Raw genomic sequence first — 17,163 nt, 5'->3', positions numbered from 1 at the left:
GAGATGCTTCACTTGAATAAGTAATTGATTTAAAAGTTTTTAGGGTACTCTAGAGAAAATATTTTTATTTTTTTTTGCTTCAGTATAATCAGTTGACAGAACGTCGTGTTAGAATTTGTCAATAAACGTTAAAAAAAATAGATTTAAATGAGCTTTTTTAAAATCCAATCAATCAGTGTATATGAATCAAAACTCGGAAAAATACGTATGCAGATTTGTAAAACAGAAAATCAAGCTGTTTATGGAATGTTGAGAAGATTTCGTCCCAAATTTTGACGAAATCCCATCTTGACGAGCAAAACCCATTTCTATTTAGTGGTCCTCTGGTTAATCTGGCTTTGTGCGGAGTAACGCTACGAGTTGTAAAACAGACGACTCTCTCGAAAAATCCCCCGAAACGGGAAATCGCTTTATCTCGGAAATGTTGAAACGAGACGAAATGACGCTTCTTTGGACATGCGAATCATCTTTTATAGAACGCGAGGGACTTGTTCAATGTGCCATAATGCTTACAGATTTAAGCCGACCTTAGAAATCTGGATTATGATAGATTTTGTGTCTTGACGTGCTACATCTGCAACATGAATAGGATGAAAGTGTGTGTGAAAAATTTTATTTCGACGAGAAAGGAGCAAACTAAAAACCGAAATTATTACGGTTTTATCGGATATCTTTGATATGGTAATTGGATGCAATACCCTATGCGCTCTATCATTTATATATTTCTAGTGATTACAAGCTGTATCAAAAAGTGCCCACGTTATTTTACAAAATGGAATGTCATCTGCTTTAATCAGGACGGCCGCACATTTCGAATAAATTAAAAAAAGGATGATTCATTTTTTATTTAACCGATTTCATTTCGTTTCGCAATTTTTTAATCAAATACAACTAGATTAAACTTAATGAGGTTGTAACACAATTTTTCCGAGATTTCTTATTTCGCACTCATTTGAGTATCTAGTGTAATTTGTTTTATAAGGTTGGTCGCGGAGTCAATGACTTACAAATGTCAAGTCAGTGACATAATAATAATACAAGAGAACTAAAATATCACTGAAACAAAAATAAAATTTAGTTGACTTGAATCAAATTGGAAGGCTTTATTGTTTACACAAAGCTATATAAAGTTACTTTCAAGTGTACGTGCAGCAATTTTTAATCTTATGGATTGTCAGCTTTTCCACTCCGCTTAAACGGATACACATCTAATATGTTCCAAAACGACATTCCATTTCTCTCTCCAGGGATCAAAATTCCGGCATAAGAGTATCATGAAAAATGTAGATATCATAAAAGATTTTTCCATTTTCAAAATGCTATTTATGAGAATATATTTTCTAGTAGAACCGTTTCAACAAGTGGAAAACACTTTGTTTGATTTGTTCACTCGTCTCGCATTGTTCGAGCTCTAATTATTGTTCAAGATTCGCAGTTTTGTAATGAAACAAAATTCAAACATAGAAATGAGCAAATAAAAGAGGACACAAACAATGCTTCCACGGATGACGTGTACAGATTCATTAGCTACATAAAAGGAGTGTCTAGAAACTTAGATACGAGGCGTTTTTTTACTAATACGCTTTTCATTTGTATTCGGAAACTTGAAAATTCGGCGCTGATTTCCATTGAATCGAGCTTTGAATGGTTTAACAGAAATAAGCCATTTATACCTGCGAGCAATTAAAAGTAGAGCACAAGCTTTCATTTTGCTATTAAGCACTCAAAAACAATTTACGTTTTGAAAGACCATTAAATGTAAAGCGATGGCCGGCATAATCGGCGTTTTATCTTTCATGCTTTATCTGCCACAAGTGGTTCATTTGTCTTTGAATAAATTTACCTCTTTCGGAGTTTTTAGAATAAAATAAAATAATAAAATAATCTAATTAGTTTGAGTTAAATAAATATATTAAACCAAGCGGCGCTCACTAGTGGCAATACCACTGCTACCAATTTGTAAAAAAATACACCTTATTTCAAAGTCATATGTAATTATTGTATCTCTAAAAATGGTGGATGCGCCGGGCTAAAGCATTATCTGTACTGACCGATTACAATGTTTTGCTTCCCTTTAACAATTCCCAAATGTTATTTTACGCCATTTTCTTGTTTTGGAAATGTGTTTTCGCCTGCAAACCACATTTTCGACCGTTATAAACGTCACAATTTTAATTGGCTCATGTTTTTCAACATCCACTGTGTTTATTTGGTTGAAATCATCTTTTAACAATCCTAAACTTTGACGCAACATCACCTGTCACTTAACAGCATTTGTATGTTTCGATATAATACGTAAGCAGTAGTTTGAAACGTGTTACAGCGAATGGAACAATGAGTTGTCATGTATATTGAAGGGGATTATATTCACAAATCAATTATTACAGCTCTAACAATGCCGTTTCGAAACACAGATACCGCAAAAAATCGATTTCGCAAATGTGGCAGGGCTTGAAAAGGGACAAGAAAAAGGACACTGAGTGATGAATAAGTAAAGGAAAATTAAATTTTGATTAACACTGGGACAAGGTCAGTTCTGGTAAAAAATTAGCAACACCTTGTAGGTAAATCGAGATGAGTTCGATTTTTTTTTCGTGAATTATAGACGGGTTGCGCCCTCGATTTATCTTGGAGGTCGGTAAATGACCTCGAATTTATCCTCATGACTACATAAAATTGGCTTAAGGCGGCTAAAAAAACAAGTTTTCGGTATTGTCTAGTAGTTTGGGTAAAGTACACAACGTCTACCGACTACACAGGCAATAAACTCTCTCTCCACGGTGTTTGCTTTGACGCAACACATTAGGGGATGAAACCGTCAAGACCTTTCCACTTTCCAGTGACGAATATGACCTCTAATATGAAATCACTTTTTTCCCACTCGCGCAAAACTCGACTAATTAAAATGCTTTGTGTACACTCTTTTATGAATTTTTCTTTATAATTCTATTAGTCCGGTGCAAATATTGATAACTCGCTGCAACGATTAATGAAATTTTCTAGTTTATAATGAGATCAAAATTCGATTTGTATTAATCTCTAATGTGTGGTGCTTTTGTCCCTGGCATTTAATTATTACATAGGCGGAAAGTTTATATCGTAGCGAGCGAGCTATACAAATTAATAAATTGCCCTAGCCACTAGTGTTGACAGTACACGAATAAAAGCTCACAACGAAAATTCTCCAATGACGATCAAAACATTATTATTAACGAAAAATAAAACTTCTTCTACTTTGTGTCTCTAATAAGGCTATTCAAACCAGTGGCGTGGTTAGTTTTCTTTCTCAAAATTGATGACGGTGTAAATAACGGAGAAATGTTAAAACTTTTAGTGTTCAGAAACAACTTCATTATATTTTCATATTAGAATACAATTATTGTTGCCCAATTCTATATAAAATTTCCAACATTAAGTATTGATTTTTAAGCACTCATAAGCAATAATAAGTACCTGTCTCTTATAGGTAAAAGAATCAAGGGGGAAAATGTTATTACAAATCCATTTCTAGAGAAAGTAAGTGTATGTGAATCAATAATTCTTAAAAAAAAATTCTTTTTTCATTATAAAAATCCAATTTTAGTTCAAGTACTTTTTTAATCGAGCATCGAAATTTAATTTTGCCGTCCCGTTCCGTATTCAAAATGAATGCGAAGCGTTTCCGCTCCATTTCTTCATGGCAATAAAAGTGACTTTTTCTCCCCGTGTTTGCATTCGGTAAAATAATCAGCTAAGACGCCAACCGATATCATGTATAAGCTTCAAAATCTAATAAGCAATTTAGTTTGAAGATTATGATGTTAAGATGATGATATTGGAGGGAAAGTGATGACTTAAATGCGCTCCGAGCGGTATTAGCCACTCCTGAGGGAAATACATTTAGGATTGTCGATTTCTTCAATTAAAACACAACCTTGAGCGAAATATTTTCCCCGCTTTTGGTCAAGTTTTCGTAATTACTTCGCCGACACGACACTATCTGATTTTACACATTAATCGAATATCGACCGCAGGTTTCCCTAAGAAGTGCCATTGTTGCAAGTCTGATAAAGCGTCGCATTGTATGCTAAAAGGTGGTATAATTCAGGGAATGTCAAGGTTTCATGTTTTCAAAAGACAATTTATTAAACGCACTGTTCGGTTACGGAAGATTTCATTGTATTTTTTCGCTTAGAATGTTTATTCCGTAACATAAGCGCTACTAACAGAAATGGAGGGGAGAACTTAGACAGAAAAAACGTTTTAAACAATCAAACTGTGACGACGTATGAATTAAGATAGAAAACCAAGTAGAGAGATTTATCGGTGGTCTATTCCACTTAACTGCAGAGCAATTACTGATCTGTCTGCTTACGTCAACATCAAATAATACCTGCGCTGATTATGGTAGGCTTATAATGTCAAGAGCTCATTGAAATAATATCAATAATTTTAAATTTGTAAATAAACTTTCCACAATGCATAGAGCTAATCCATGAAGTGCTGAATCGCGATTTTCGCAGAAGCTAATAGTCTAAGATCCGAATTAGGGTCGACCTTCACCCATCTGGTTACCGGATGAAACTTATTTTTTATCAAATTTAATATGCAAAGGAATGTATCGCGAATGGGTTGCCTAAAAAAATATGTTCAAGGATATGATTTATTGAAAATACAAAAATTAATAATTTTTCATTACTTCACTTACTTGCTTACCAGAAAAATTAAATACCAATCGAAAGTATGAAGCCTAAGGAGTATGAAAAAATTGAGTTGCCTACCTTTTTCTGTTCACTATTATTGGGTTGCCAGGTATGAACAGGTGAGTCGATGTAGTAATTTGCACCGATCTGCTTTCGCAATAAATTATATATGAAAATAAAGATAATTTTATTGCGAACACGGTGGTATAACGTTGCCTGCGAAAAAACGTTCATGAATGAGGGTTGCCGAGCTTTGAAATTGAAAAATCGGAGCAAATAAAGATAATCAAAAGTTGTAGATGTGCCAGTATTGATAATGATAAACGTATTGTCATGTAAAAAAAAATATTCCAATAGAAAAATACTTAAATAATGTCAAATTCAAAATTAAATAGACCCTCTAATTCGCAGGATTCGTCAGCCTTTTGGATCAATTTGAAAATATTTTTTTTTATTTGTATCGAGATTTTGGTCTATTTTTCGCACGCAGTGCGGTCTATTGCTAATATCTCAAAAACTATGCATCGCAGAGTATTTTAACCTGTTGCATCGTGTTCAGCGCCTAATTTTACATCTAAAAAATCATATTTTAAGCGTTTTACCAGATTAAGTAAATTGGCTATTTTTACGATTTTACTATCGCTCACTTTCAAAAACTCAAAAACTCCGTAATTTTTTTAATGACCCAATAGCGTTCTAGCCTGCTCTGTCGCAGTCTTCAGCGGTCTATACCACCGTGCTGGATTCGCTACAACAAAAAAATTTGCGTACTATTTATGTAAATTCCACGTGGCTCCATGCAACTGACTCCGATTGTGTGAAATTGTTGCCTCAAAACTGCCGTTGGTTTTTAGATGTTTTTTTTTTTAAACCAACAGGATTTGTTGGAGACCAAAAACGCCTCTGAAATTAGAGGATATTGTTGAGATGAATGAAAAACAAAATGCTGACGAATCTTGCGAATTAGAGGGTCTATTTAATTTTGAATTTGACATTATTTAAGTATTTTTCTATTGGAATATTTTTTTTTACATGACAATACGTTTATCATTATCAATACTGGCACATCTACAACTTTTGATTATCTTTATTTGCTCCGATTTTTCAATTTCAAAGCTCGGCAACCCTCATTCATGAACGTTTTTTCGCAGGCAACCCTATACCACCGTGTTCGCAATAAAATTATCTTTATTTTCATATATAATTTATTGCGCAAGCAGATCGGTGCAAATTACTACATCGACTCACCTGTTCATACCTGGCAACCCAATAGTAATGAACAGAAAAAGGTAGGCAACCCAATTTTTTCATACTCCTTAGGCTTCATACTTTCGATTGGTATTTAATTTTTCTGGTAAGCAAGTAGGTGAAGTAATAAAAAATTATTAATTTTTGTATTTTTAATAAATCATATCCTTGAACATATTTTTTTAGGCAACCCATTCGCGATATATTCCTTTGCATATTAAATTTGATAAAAAATAAGTTTCATCCGGTAAACAGAAGGTCGACCCTAATTCGTATCCTCTACTATAAGTGTGTTTAGTTTGAAGAAATTTAAAAATGCCATCATAACAAATAAAACTATAATTTCTATAATTTCAATGATTTTAGCTCAATTTTGTTTATAAGGTCTTACACGTATGTAAGAAAAATTCCGCGTGGATTTATACAAGTGATTCAAAAATTTGTGTCATAATTTTAATCACGAATATTCCTCTACAAATGAGCATAGATAGCACAGTATTTATTAATCCAACTCATCAAGCAATAGAAAAATTACAGCTTTTATAATCATCAAGAAATAAACATACATGTTCCTTTGGATTTAATGAAATTTACATTAAATATGACAGCATTGACAGCGATGTCATTCGTAATGGTTTGTTTCCAAGGTACGCTCAAAATTTATAAATTCTGATTTTGCAGCGCGATGTAGAATTTAGTTGAAACTCAAATAACCCGAGATCGGAACATTTTGGAGATATGATACTACCTTTTTTATAAAAAAAATTATTGGGCTGTATCAAAAACAGAAATTAATAAGCCGAAAAAAAGTTATGATCCCAAAACTGGGAAGACCCATTGCTACCGGAAGTGTATAGCTTCTACAAGACTTCCGTTTACACCAAATCAAAGAGTGTCTTTTTGTCCTTTAATACGCAAAATTTAATAATAATAAACGGTAACAAAAATATTTCCAGAAAATCATTTTTTCATACCGACTTTTGGAAAGTTGTAATTTTTCTATTTTTTGACGTGGGTCAATAAATACTGTACTATCTATTCTCAATTATAGAGGGGTATTCGTAATTAAAATTATGCCACACATTTTTTAATTAACAAATATAAAATATCGTTTTTACTTATATTAATTTAATTTTAATTATTTTTTTTTAATTATTAGTGGGCATAAATAATAGAAAAATCTAAATATAAGTATAAATTTGGTGCACAAAAAGGAAAAGAAAAACAAAAATCAAAATTACAAGCAGCCTCTGAAAACGTTCATCTAAAAACTTTATTTTCGTTTAATAAACCATCATCAACTGACGTCACAATTTCAATAGAGGAAACAAACTCCTTCAAAAAAATTACTACATTAAGTGACAAGTAGTTTTTCTACATATTTTTGTTATATTGTATATTGGGCCCTCATTTCAACTTAGCACTCCATATAAAAATTTGCCAGTCCGCCCCTGATTACTCTATGCTTTTCCAAATTAAACTGTCTTAATAGCCACACTGCAGTGTTTCAATAACAATAATTGAAAACAATGAAGATCTCCCTTTACTGCAGAACATAATTTTTTGATGAAATTCATTTGGTGTGTTAGGAAAAAGAGTAAATTTAATTAATGCCTCCAATTTATCCTAGCTCTCGCAAAAACAAAATTGCCTTCTGTCGTTCGTTATAAAAATTCGTTGATAATTACCGAGCAGGTTAACATCACCCAGTGGCAAAGTTTTGCGTTCGGAAGAAGCGTCATAAGCATCAGTCGACGTTAATGAAGCTGTTCGCTCAGTCGGTCGTGTAATGAAGGCAAAACCGTCCCGGAATTTCGCTCCTCCACCTCAACCAAATATTACATGACTCATATCCAAGCGGACCTCGCTTTTCCTCGAAATTGAAAAAAACGAGTTCAATCCAACTTTGTTGCAGGAAACTTCAGAAACAACGAGAGAAAATCTGCAAAACTGTCTACAGTGGAATTCTTTCGTTCGGAGAATGCACGCAAGCACTCAATTCCACCACAGTTTTCAAAACGTGGGATCCGCTCAACATCCTGGGAAACGACTCCAACATCGACTTTCTAGAAGCTAATACAACTAAGAACGGATCTGCCGATTTTTCTCCCAGTGTAACACCTCACTTGCCGCCGTTTGAACTCTGGCAAACCATCTTGATTGCGATCTGTTTAGGACTGTGCATTATTTTGACTGTTGCCGGAAATATACTCGTCCTGCTGGCATTCATCGTCGACAGGAATATTAGACAACCCAGCAACTATTTCATCGCCTCTCTAGCTGCCACTGATATGCTCATAGGTGACAAACTTGTTTTTTTAAATCTTCTTTCCCTGACTAAATGGAAAAAAAGTTAGTTCAAATTATTAATATTAAATAAATTTTGTTTTTGATCATTGTTAAACCATTGAAATGATGATAATGATTGGTTTCAGGTACCGTTTCCATGCCATTTTACACCGTTTACGTCCTGATGGGTTCCTGGGACTTGGGACCCCTTCTCTGCGACTTGTGGCTTTCGGTTGATTACACAGTTTGTTTGGTTTCCCAGTACACAGTACTTCTCATAACAATCGACCGTTTTTGTTCTGTGAAAATTGCAGCAAAATACCGAAGTTGGCGAACAAAACCACGAGTAGTTTGGATGGTTACCATTACGTGGATAATTCCAGCACTTTTATTTTTTATTAGTATATTTGGATGGGAGCATTTTATCGGTTATAGGGATTTAGAACCGGGCCAATGTGCCGTACAATTCCTCAAAGACCCCATTTTTAACACTGCTCTTATCATAGGATATTACTGGACGACTTTGATTGTTCTTTTTATATTGTATGGAGGGATTTACAAAACTGCCTACGATATGCAGAAGAAAAGTGAAGCCAAACAGAGGAAGATGCAATCTATGGTAGCGCTAAGTGCAGGAGCGATGTCAGGAATGGCAGGAAGAGCAGCAGGAATTGGTCTGTCAAAAACTCAAAGTACTTTGTTAAGTCAGGATAAGCCACAGACAATCGCAGCAGTTTCTGTAAATAACCCATCGGGAATGACAGGAAATAATTTGACTCTGAAAGAGGATTCTAGTCAGAAAACTAGTTCTAGTAAAAGTAACACGACTGTGACAACAACTACTACGACAGCCGACACAAACAATGTGGAAAGAAAAAATTTGTGTCTTCCTACAGGTCAAAACTCCGGTGACCAAGACAAGTCTGAAAGATCAAGCAGCCCGGCATTCGAATCGGACGAGGACAGTTCAGCCCAACACCAAACCAAAAAACGCTCTTCCATAGTAGGAATAGTGGTACAGAGTAGCGCCCCCCTCCACATGTTTGAAAACAACAATCGCGTGAACGGCGGCATCCCTTCCAGCCAATCGGAGAAGCGTTCCCCCACTCTGCCTCAAATCACCGAGCAGAACCCGGCCAACCTGGAAAAGCCGGTAGGTTGCTCCGCCCCTCTTCAGCCCTCCCCTTCGCCAAAATCAACTCACAGCATCATTCCGCCCCCCGAGCAGTTCCAGAGTAGCCCCCCCGGACGCCCCCGCAACTTGCATGTGACCCCTTACGATGCTCTTGTCGGCCTAGACGGCGCCGACTTGCGTTACATGGACGAGAGTTCGGTTGTTGTCCCCTCCCCTTCGTGCGAAAGCCCCCCCTCGACGCCCCCTCCCACTAACGCGTCTTTGCTCCAGACGACTCTGATCCGCACAACTAGGAAAGTCAACACGGAGGTGACTCTGAGTTCTGATCGGCCTATCACGAGTGTTTGCGAGCTGTCGGTTGATGGCGCGAGGGATTCCGACCCAAGCACCCCCTGTGGCCTCTCCGCCATCAGCCAGACAGGTAATGCGGCCGCTATTATGGCGGCGACGACTATTGTAGAGGTCAACAGAAATAAAACTTTTACTAAAACAGACACGGACGATAACGGCGCCGCCAAAAGGGATTTCGTCAAAAACATCGGCAAGAAGTTAAAGGGGAAGAAAAAGAAAGCGGTGGTACCGTTCGGGGGGTTCGGGAGGCAGAAGTCCAAGTCGGAAAACAGGGCCAGAAAAGCCCTCAGAACCATTTCCTTCATTTTGGGAGCTTTCGTCATCTGTTGGACTCCATACCATATTTTTGCTCTCGTCGTGGGCTTCTGTTCGGATCCACCATGCGTTAATGGACACGTCTACATGTTCTCCTACTTCCTTTGCTACGCCAACAGCCCCCTTAATCCTTTCTGTTATGCTCTTGCTAACCAACAATTCAAAAAGACTTTTACTAGAATTTTAAAAGGTGATCTACACTTGACGTAAACGGCGATAATTTCGTAGTACCACCTCCTGATTACACACTCAAAGTAACCAGGAAATACATATTATGTTTTAAACATTATTTATTGCACTTAATACTCGTGCATAGCATTCGTTCAGGTCAATAATTACCAAAAGACAATAATATATTTATAGGAATCCTAAATTAGCTCATTAGAGGTACCACGCTGGTTTTACGCGGGACCCAAGCTTCACTAAATTATTTTAATATTTTGTAAATACACGCCTTTAGCTACAAAATGTACTTTAGTACGCAAATACATGTAATAATTAATTGACAGTTCGGAAAAAGTGGTACTGTATATATCTGTAAAGTTAAATGTATAAAAAACCCGAATAATTTATAAGTACGTAATGACAGTTTGCTGTACTGAGCCCTACCAGCTAACTCTCACTACGTTTTAAATCCTTCGAAAACGTGTTCTAGGTGAAACAACAAACTTTTCAAAAAATGAGAGTATTTTTTTGATAATTGAATAGATTAGTACCTACTAGGACTAGGAATTTGGTTTATAGCAAAAGATACTATTATTTTTGGAAAGTTGAAACACGTTAGTGCTGTTCTACAATAAGTGCATCGTCACACCTCCACCTTAATACATGGTAATTGGAGTAGAGCTGTTAGAAAAAGAATCAGCTATTGTCGATATTCATCAAAGCATAGATTTGATCAAAGTGGTTGCCGACTCTTCATTGCTGAGCTCAAGCACCACCAGTCGATCAAGCCTTGGAAATGAGTCGCCTGTATGTTATTGATTTATTAATACTCATATCGTTATAATGACAATAAATAACTGGTTTGTTAAAGTATTTCGGAAAAATTGACTACAGTTGGAAACTTTCATTATCGATACTGTGATACGATAATGTCATTGTTAAGAATATCGATAATATTCGATGACTTTCTCTCGTTTTTCAGCCCTAGCTCGCTTTAAACGCGGTTTAATTTAAATTATCACTACGTCCCTGTGATAAATAAACTTTCACATATCCGATAAAAAATTAAATCAAAAAACCTACTTGTAAATTTGTACCTATCATAAAAACGCAATCAAACAACAAACTTGTTTTTATAGGAAATGAGTGTTGTTGGAAATTAAAGTAATGAGAAATTGCTTAATTTTTGTGATCATTATTTCATCAAACAATAAATTTGAGTCACTTTCCGCTTGTAGGAAATAATTAAATATTAGACGTTGGTATTACAACGAAATGTGTTTTATTTTCCTTCCATTATAAACAAACATAAGAAGACAATATTCATCAGACGTAAACAAAGATCTTATCTAAACTGTCACGAAGAGTTTGATTGATGAGACAAAACTTTTCTCAAACAATCTATTGATTTTATCAGTCTAATTCAGTACAACCAAAGTCTCAGCTTATTTTCCTTTTCAAAATCAAATTTCAGTTTTTTTGGCAAAGAAATGGTATATGCACATGCGCAGTGGCATCCAAACATTTTGAATTTTAATGCAATAGTCTTTACAAAAAACATAATAAAAATTAAATTAGCCCTTAAAAAGCAATAAAACTACTGTGAATCACTTGAGGAACTGCTGCTGGAGTCCGTGGACATAACCTCAACATCCTCCGTCTCCTGTTTATGATTCCTCGTATCCATGGGGACACTCCCTTGCCCCACACTCATATGAATCTCCCCTGAGGGATGCCACGCAAATTGATTTTGTTGCGCTGCAGGTATTTCCCCAGGGTGCCCCTGTCTATGTAAATCTGACAAACTGTTCTGCTGTTGCAACAAATGTCCGTTAATCGGATCACTCATCAGTCGCCCCAACAGCCCCAATCTCATTTCAATATCAGTGGGATATGGTCGTCGCGGATCGCCTTGTTGCCACGTTAAGGGGGCACAGATGGCATTAGATGCGCTAATTCTGTGAGCAAATTTGATGAGTTCTTCTGATGAAACTGGACGTTTGTTGGCGCGGGAGATTGACTGGAGCTTTTGGTTGGCTTGGTAGATAGCAGTCGCAAGGATTTGTTCAGCTTCTTTGAGTTGTTTTTGCAAATTGTTAATGTCGTTGTCTTGACGCTCAACTTCGGCCTTAAGAATGTCCATTTTTTTGTCGATTTGGGCCTGCTCGGCGGCCAGTTTGAGGGTTTCAGTAAGTTCAGTGTTTTTGGCAACCAAAAGCTCCGTTAATTGGGCGTATTCAGGACCGGAGAGCTTGAGGTGTTTAGGAGCGATGGAATTCTCGATGATTTCTCTAAAGAATAATATAAATAAGCGAGGAGACACCCAAAAAATGAAACATACTTGGAGATTAATTCGATATCGTCGATTATGTAAAGAAGTTTTTCTTTCGTGCTCATTTGAGACGACATAATGATGGAAAAAAAACACTTTCACACTATTAACAAATTTTATACATTAAAGTTTTTATTTTAACGATACAAAAAATTTTTCTTGGTTATAAAAACAATGCGACGTAACCTCAAAAATGAGTAAAATGACAAATGCAGACAAATGTCTAAAATAAAGCGCTATCAGTGGCATGACATTGAACTAAATCATAGACGCAGGAAATTTGAATTTTAATCAAAAAAATGATTTTATTGACAGAACCCTAAACTAATTAGAAGTATATACATAAAAATCAATTCTCTTCACTCTTGACCTGGACCGTCGCCTCTTCTTGTTTTGTCGCCTCTTCTTCTTTCGTCGCCTCTTCTTGTTTAACATCATCATCCTGTGCCTCATCTTTACTATTCTCATGCAGCAAAACATACTCTCTTGAACTGAACCCAAACTTAATTACATCCTTCTCCAACAACTCCACATATTTACTCGGTTCAATCTTTTTGTTATTAATGTAAGTGCCATTTGCTGAATTTAAATCAATCAAATACGGCCTTATTCTTTTCCCTAAAAAAACAACACAATAAAGCATTAAATGTATTAATCAACTTAACAACAAACCAGTAGTGCCATCCTCACGCGTAAATGGAACTAAACGATACTGCAAAGCGGCGTGTTGTTTTGAACAGGAAGGATGATCTACAGGTAGATCAACGACTTTGCGATCGCGCCCTATTAAATACGCGCTTTCGCGATGTATGTATAAAGTTTGCAGAGCCTTTTCACCTTTAAAGGGGTACAAACGCCACCGTCGTTTTGGCTTACACGCCTCCGGCGGCTCGCTATATTTTATAACAACGCCACGATAAGTGTTAGTTTCTTCAGTAAGCTTGCCTGAAAGAGCAAAATTCGGTTTTTGTTTTTCCTTCTGTTCTTTCTCCTTTTTGTCAGATTTTTTGTCATCAGTCTCGCGGCCCCACCGGGCATTCGAATGATCAAACGAAGCGCTTCTACTACGTCTCCTTTGGTGGTTCTCTCTAACAATAATAAATATTAAATGATTATTTCTATCTGTTTATTTTTATTTATACCGATTTCGGTCCCTATTGTGATAATTTTTGTTATCTTCCCTTCTGTTTCTGTAATCGCGTTCTCTATCCCTGTAGTCTGGACGTCGGTTCCTGAATCTGTTTTCATGAGACCTGTAGTCGTTAGAGCGATTTCTCCTATCATCATATCGCCCCCTATCATCCCTCACCCTCTTTTCATCTCTCTCCCTCCTATCCCTATTTTCAGGTACAGGGCTCCGCTTACGTTTCCTTCAAATATAATTAACATTTTTCTCTTAAATCCTTCAAAAATTATACCTTTGTTTGGCGTCACTTTCATCCTCATTAATTGCTTTCTTCTCACTCCGTTTCATTTGTTTACCCTCTTCATCACTTGCTACAGGTGGATTTTCGTGTTTTTTATGCGAATTTGATTTTGTTTTTACTTTTCTTGGTGATTCTTCAGTTTCGGGCTTCGGTTCAGATTTCTTACTTTTACGTTTCGATTGCCTTTCGGGGGACGAATCTGAACTTTCGCTGCTTGAATCTGAAGAACTTGAACTGCTGGAAGCACGCTTCTTCTTCTTTGAGCCCATTTTTATATTTGTTTGGGCAAAGGAGACTTTTTAGGTTAGGAAACGTTACGTCTCGCAATTCGCAGGTATACCAACCCTAACCCTTAACCGGAAAAATGGCGTTATTTCACAGTTTAAACAAAAACGAAATAAATTTATATTACAATTTCACATTGTTTCTCATTTTACTTACAGTTATGATGTGATATAATTGCTAGAATTGTTAAATATCGGTATTTTAAGTTTCTCAGTTCCTGAATTTCACTGGCAAACACAAAACCAAAAATGCTAAAATTTTGATTTTGACAGATCCAGACAAGTCAAGTGTCATCGTTTTTAGGTTGTGAAACACTTGAAACGTGTTCAGATTCGTTTTTGCAAATAAATACTTAATTGTAAATAAAAATATACAATGCCGACTGTTGGAGTCAAGCGAAATTTACTTTTCGAAGCCCTGGGCCGAACATTCAGTAAGTTGTCTCAATTCTGTACCCCCTTATTGTCAAAACTTGCAATTTTAGCTGACGATGAATTCCAACGATTATGTTTTGAATTCGGGCTTGAATTAGACGAAGTTGTAAGTATTCAACACTCTAAAGCTTAAAATGATGCAATAATGCTCCAAATTTCAAGACAACAGAAAAACAGATGATTAGTAAAGAACAAGGGGAGGATTGCGCCCTTGCTGCAGGGGCCTCCGAGGAAGTCATTTACCGAATTGACATTCCTGCAAACAGATATGATTTATTATGTCTTGAAGGCATATCATTAGGAATTAAAATATTTCAGGGAAAGTGAGTCACAAACAAAGTGTCTTAACAAAGGTACAACAAAATTTTTGTAGAATCCAGCCCCCAGTTTACAAATGTATCAAACCGTCATCCGACAGTATTCAAAAAATTCACGTAACACCTGAAACTGCTAAAATCCGGCCTTATATAGTAGGTGCCGTTTTGCGCAATTTATACTTCACTCAAGATTCTTACAACAGCTTCATTGATTTGCAAGATAAGTTGCATCAAAATATTTGTCGCAAACGCACACTTGTATCAATAGGGACGCACGATTTGGATACAGTTCAAGGGCCATTCACCTATGATGCTAAACCACCCTCTGATTTTAAATTTGTACCGCTTAATCAAACCAAAGAGTGTGACGGCAACGGCGTAATGGAACTATATTCAGTAAGCTCTGAGTCGATTTTAGGGGAATCCCATAAGTCTCATGATATTTCAGACGCATGCGCAATTGAAACAATATTTGCACATTATCAAGGACAGCGATGTATATCCACTGGTTTTGGATAGTAACGGGGTTATTTTGTCACTTCCGCCGATTATTAATGGGGATCATTCCAAAATTACATTAAACACAAAAAATGTTTTAATAGAATGTACCGCAACTGATTTGACCAAAGTGAGTAACCGTTTTGTGTGAAACTGGTTTGCGACGATTCAGTTGTATTGCAATTATTTTAATTTACATAATTTTTTTATAAATGAATCAGACTTATCAATCGTAAAGTGTTGACTGGCACTTCCTGTCCCCATATTTGTAGAGAAAAAAGTAAAAAAACTCGAAATTAGATAATAAATACAAATTTGTTTACAGGAAAAGAATCAATACTCGGATATTTTTTATTAGAAAATCAACCATAATTATTAGTACTCGTAATACCCAATTTTTACAACACTAGCTGAATCGCGAACTTTTTTCAAAGATACTTTTTTAATTATTTTTATGTATAATTAAACCTTTTATTTAAGGCTCGCATAGTTGTCGATACTATGGTTTGTATGTTCAGCCAGTATTGCAAAGAACCTTTTACTGTAGAGGCTTGTGAGGTGATTACGGCTAGTGGTAAATCCATCATTTATCCAGATTTAACGTACCGTAACGAAGTGATCTCGGCCGATAAAGCGAATGCTGTGATAGGCATCAGGTACATATTTAAAAAATAATAACAAACTTATTTTTTATTTTTTTTAGTGAGTCATCGGAAAGTATTACAAAGCTTTTAAATAAAATGTGTTTAAAGTCCGAACTGACTTCCGATGGAAGCAGTATAAAAGTGACAATTCCACCCACAAGGCATGACATTATCCACCCTTGCGACATCTACGAAGATGTGGCTATAGCTTTTAGTTATAATAAAATTGTTCGCACTTTACCGAAAACAAACACAATCGGATCTCAAAACCCGATTAATAAACTTTCGGATCTTTTACGAGCGCCGATCGCTCAAGCTGGTTTTACCGAAGCTTTAACCTTCTCTCTGGTATGTGAAAAATCACAATTGATTATTTTAACTTTCGTAAAACTTTCAAGTGTTCGCGTGATGACATTTCTACTAAACTAGGTCTAAAGTCGATCGAGGAAGTCCCCGCTGTACACATTTCAAATCCGAAAACTCTCGAATTTCAAGTGTGTCGCACGACTTTGCTACCTGGGATTTTAAAAACAATCGCAGCGAATAAAAAAATGCCGCTTCCACTTAAGATTTTCGAAGTTTCTGATGTCGTTATCAAAGACTCAGATACAGGTTTATAACCAATAAATTATGTCAGTTTTAACAGTATTGGGTTTGTAGAAGTCGGGGCGAGAAATGAGAGGAGGATTTGTGCAGTGAATTGTAATAAAAATGCCGGTTTTGAAGTGGTCCACGGCCTTTTAGATAAAATTATGATGTTGTTGGAGGTACCCTGGAATCCGAATAAGACTCCCAAGGGTTATTATCTGCAAGCATGTGAAGGTGAAAAGGGCTAAAAAGTGAGAAATGGGGGTTATTGTTGTGGTTTTAGATCCGGCTTTTTTCCCAGGAAGGTGTGCGAAGGTGATTTGTGATGGAAACGAAATTGGGAAAATCGGAGTTTTGCATCCGAATGTTTTGCATAAATTTGAACTAACAAATCCTTGCTCGTGCGTAGAGATTAACATCGAACCGTTTGTGTAGTGGGTAAAGAAATAAATG

The 17,163-nt window shown here is 36.2% G+C and overlaps 4 protein-coding genes across 8 annotated transcripts in view; 2 read left to right on the top strand and 2 right to left on the bottom strand.

Moving 5' to 3' along the window:
• The window catches only part of LOC123007751 (muscarinic acetylcholine receptor gar-2), a 26,900-nt gene extending 15,450 nt beyond the window's left edge, over positions 1–11,450 (top strand). Inside the window, exons 3-6 of one of the 4 annotated variants that reach the window (XM_044403180.1) lie at positions 7,846–8,231; positions 8,366–9,372; positions 9,625–9,775; positions 9,848–11,450. In XM_044403180.1, coding sequence (XP_044259115.1) covers positions 7,846–8,231; positions 8,366–9,372; positions 9,625–9,775; positions 9,848–10,230 — 1,927 coding nt within the window. In that variant the 3' untranslated portion in view covers positions 10,231–11,450. Of the gene's footprint in view, positions 1–7,845; positions 8,232–8,365 lie in introns of all 4 variants that reach the window. The other 3 variants (XM_044403178.1, XM_044403177.1, XM_044403176.1) reach the window with 3 other exon arrangements.
• Positions 11,451–12,720, bottom strand: LOC123007760 (mediator of RNA polymerase II transcription subunit 4). Its single transcript, XM_044403188.1, has 2 exons — positions 12,527–12,720; positions 11,451–12,476 (listed from the first exon to the last, which is right to left on the bottom strand). The coding sequence occupies exons 1-2, from the start codon at positions 12,592–12,594 to the stop codon at positions 11,783–11,785; spliced, it is 762 nt and encodes a 253-aa protein (XP_044259123.1). The 5' UTR covers positions 12,595–12,720; the 3' UTR covers positions 11,451–11,782.
• On the bottom strand, positions 12,619–14,511 carry LOC123007755 (smad nuclear-interacting protein 1). Of its 2 annotated transcripts, XM_044403184.1 has the most exons (5): positions 14,386–14,511; positions 13,936–14,295; positions 13,660–13,887; positions 13,190–13,605; positions 12,619–13,135 (listed from the first exon to the last, which is right to left on the bottom strand). In XM_044403184.1, exons 2-5 carry the CDS (start codon positions 14,211–14,213, stop codon positions 12,867–12,869), a joined length of 1,191 nt encoding a protein of 396 aa, XP_044259119.1. In that variant the 5' UTR covers positions 14,214–14,295; positions 14,386–14,511; the 3' UTR covers positions 12,619–12,866. The 2 variants fall into 2 exon arrangements, with proteins under 2 accessions (XP_044259119.1, XP_044259120.1); XM_044403185.1 differs by lacking the exon at positions 14,386–14,511 and having other exon boundaries at positions 13,936–14,312.
• On the top strand, positions 14,471–17,163 carry LOC123007752 (phenylalanine--tRNA ligase beta subunit). Its single transcript, XM_044403181.1, has 10 exons — positions 14,471–14,662; positions 14,714–14,769; positions 14,826–14,986; positions 15,037–15,376; positions 15,429–15,608; positions 15,959–16,134; positions 16,182–16,470; positions 16,521–16,734; positions 16,783–16,944; positions 16,994–17,163. Exons 1-10 carry the CDS (start codon positions 14,605–14,607, stop codon positions 17,143–17,145), a joined length of 1,788 nt encoding a protein of 595 aa, XP_044259116.1. The 5' UTR covers positions 14,471–14,604; the 3' UTR covers positions 17,146–17,163.

This window comes from Tribolium madens, unplaced genomic scaffold (assembly GCF_015345945.1).
Source record: "Tribolium madens isolate multiple individuals breed KSU strain unplaced genomic scaffold, Tmad_KSU_1.1 Scaffold_3;HRSCAF=73;Tcas5.2_LG2, whole genome shotgun sequence".
Classification (NCBI taxonomy): Eukaryota; Metazoa; Arthropoda; class Insecta; order Coleoptera; family Tenebrionidae; genus Tribolium; species Tribolium madens.
This window is presented reverse-complemented; position numbering and strand designations above follow the sequence as displayed.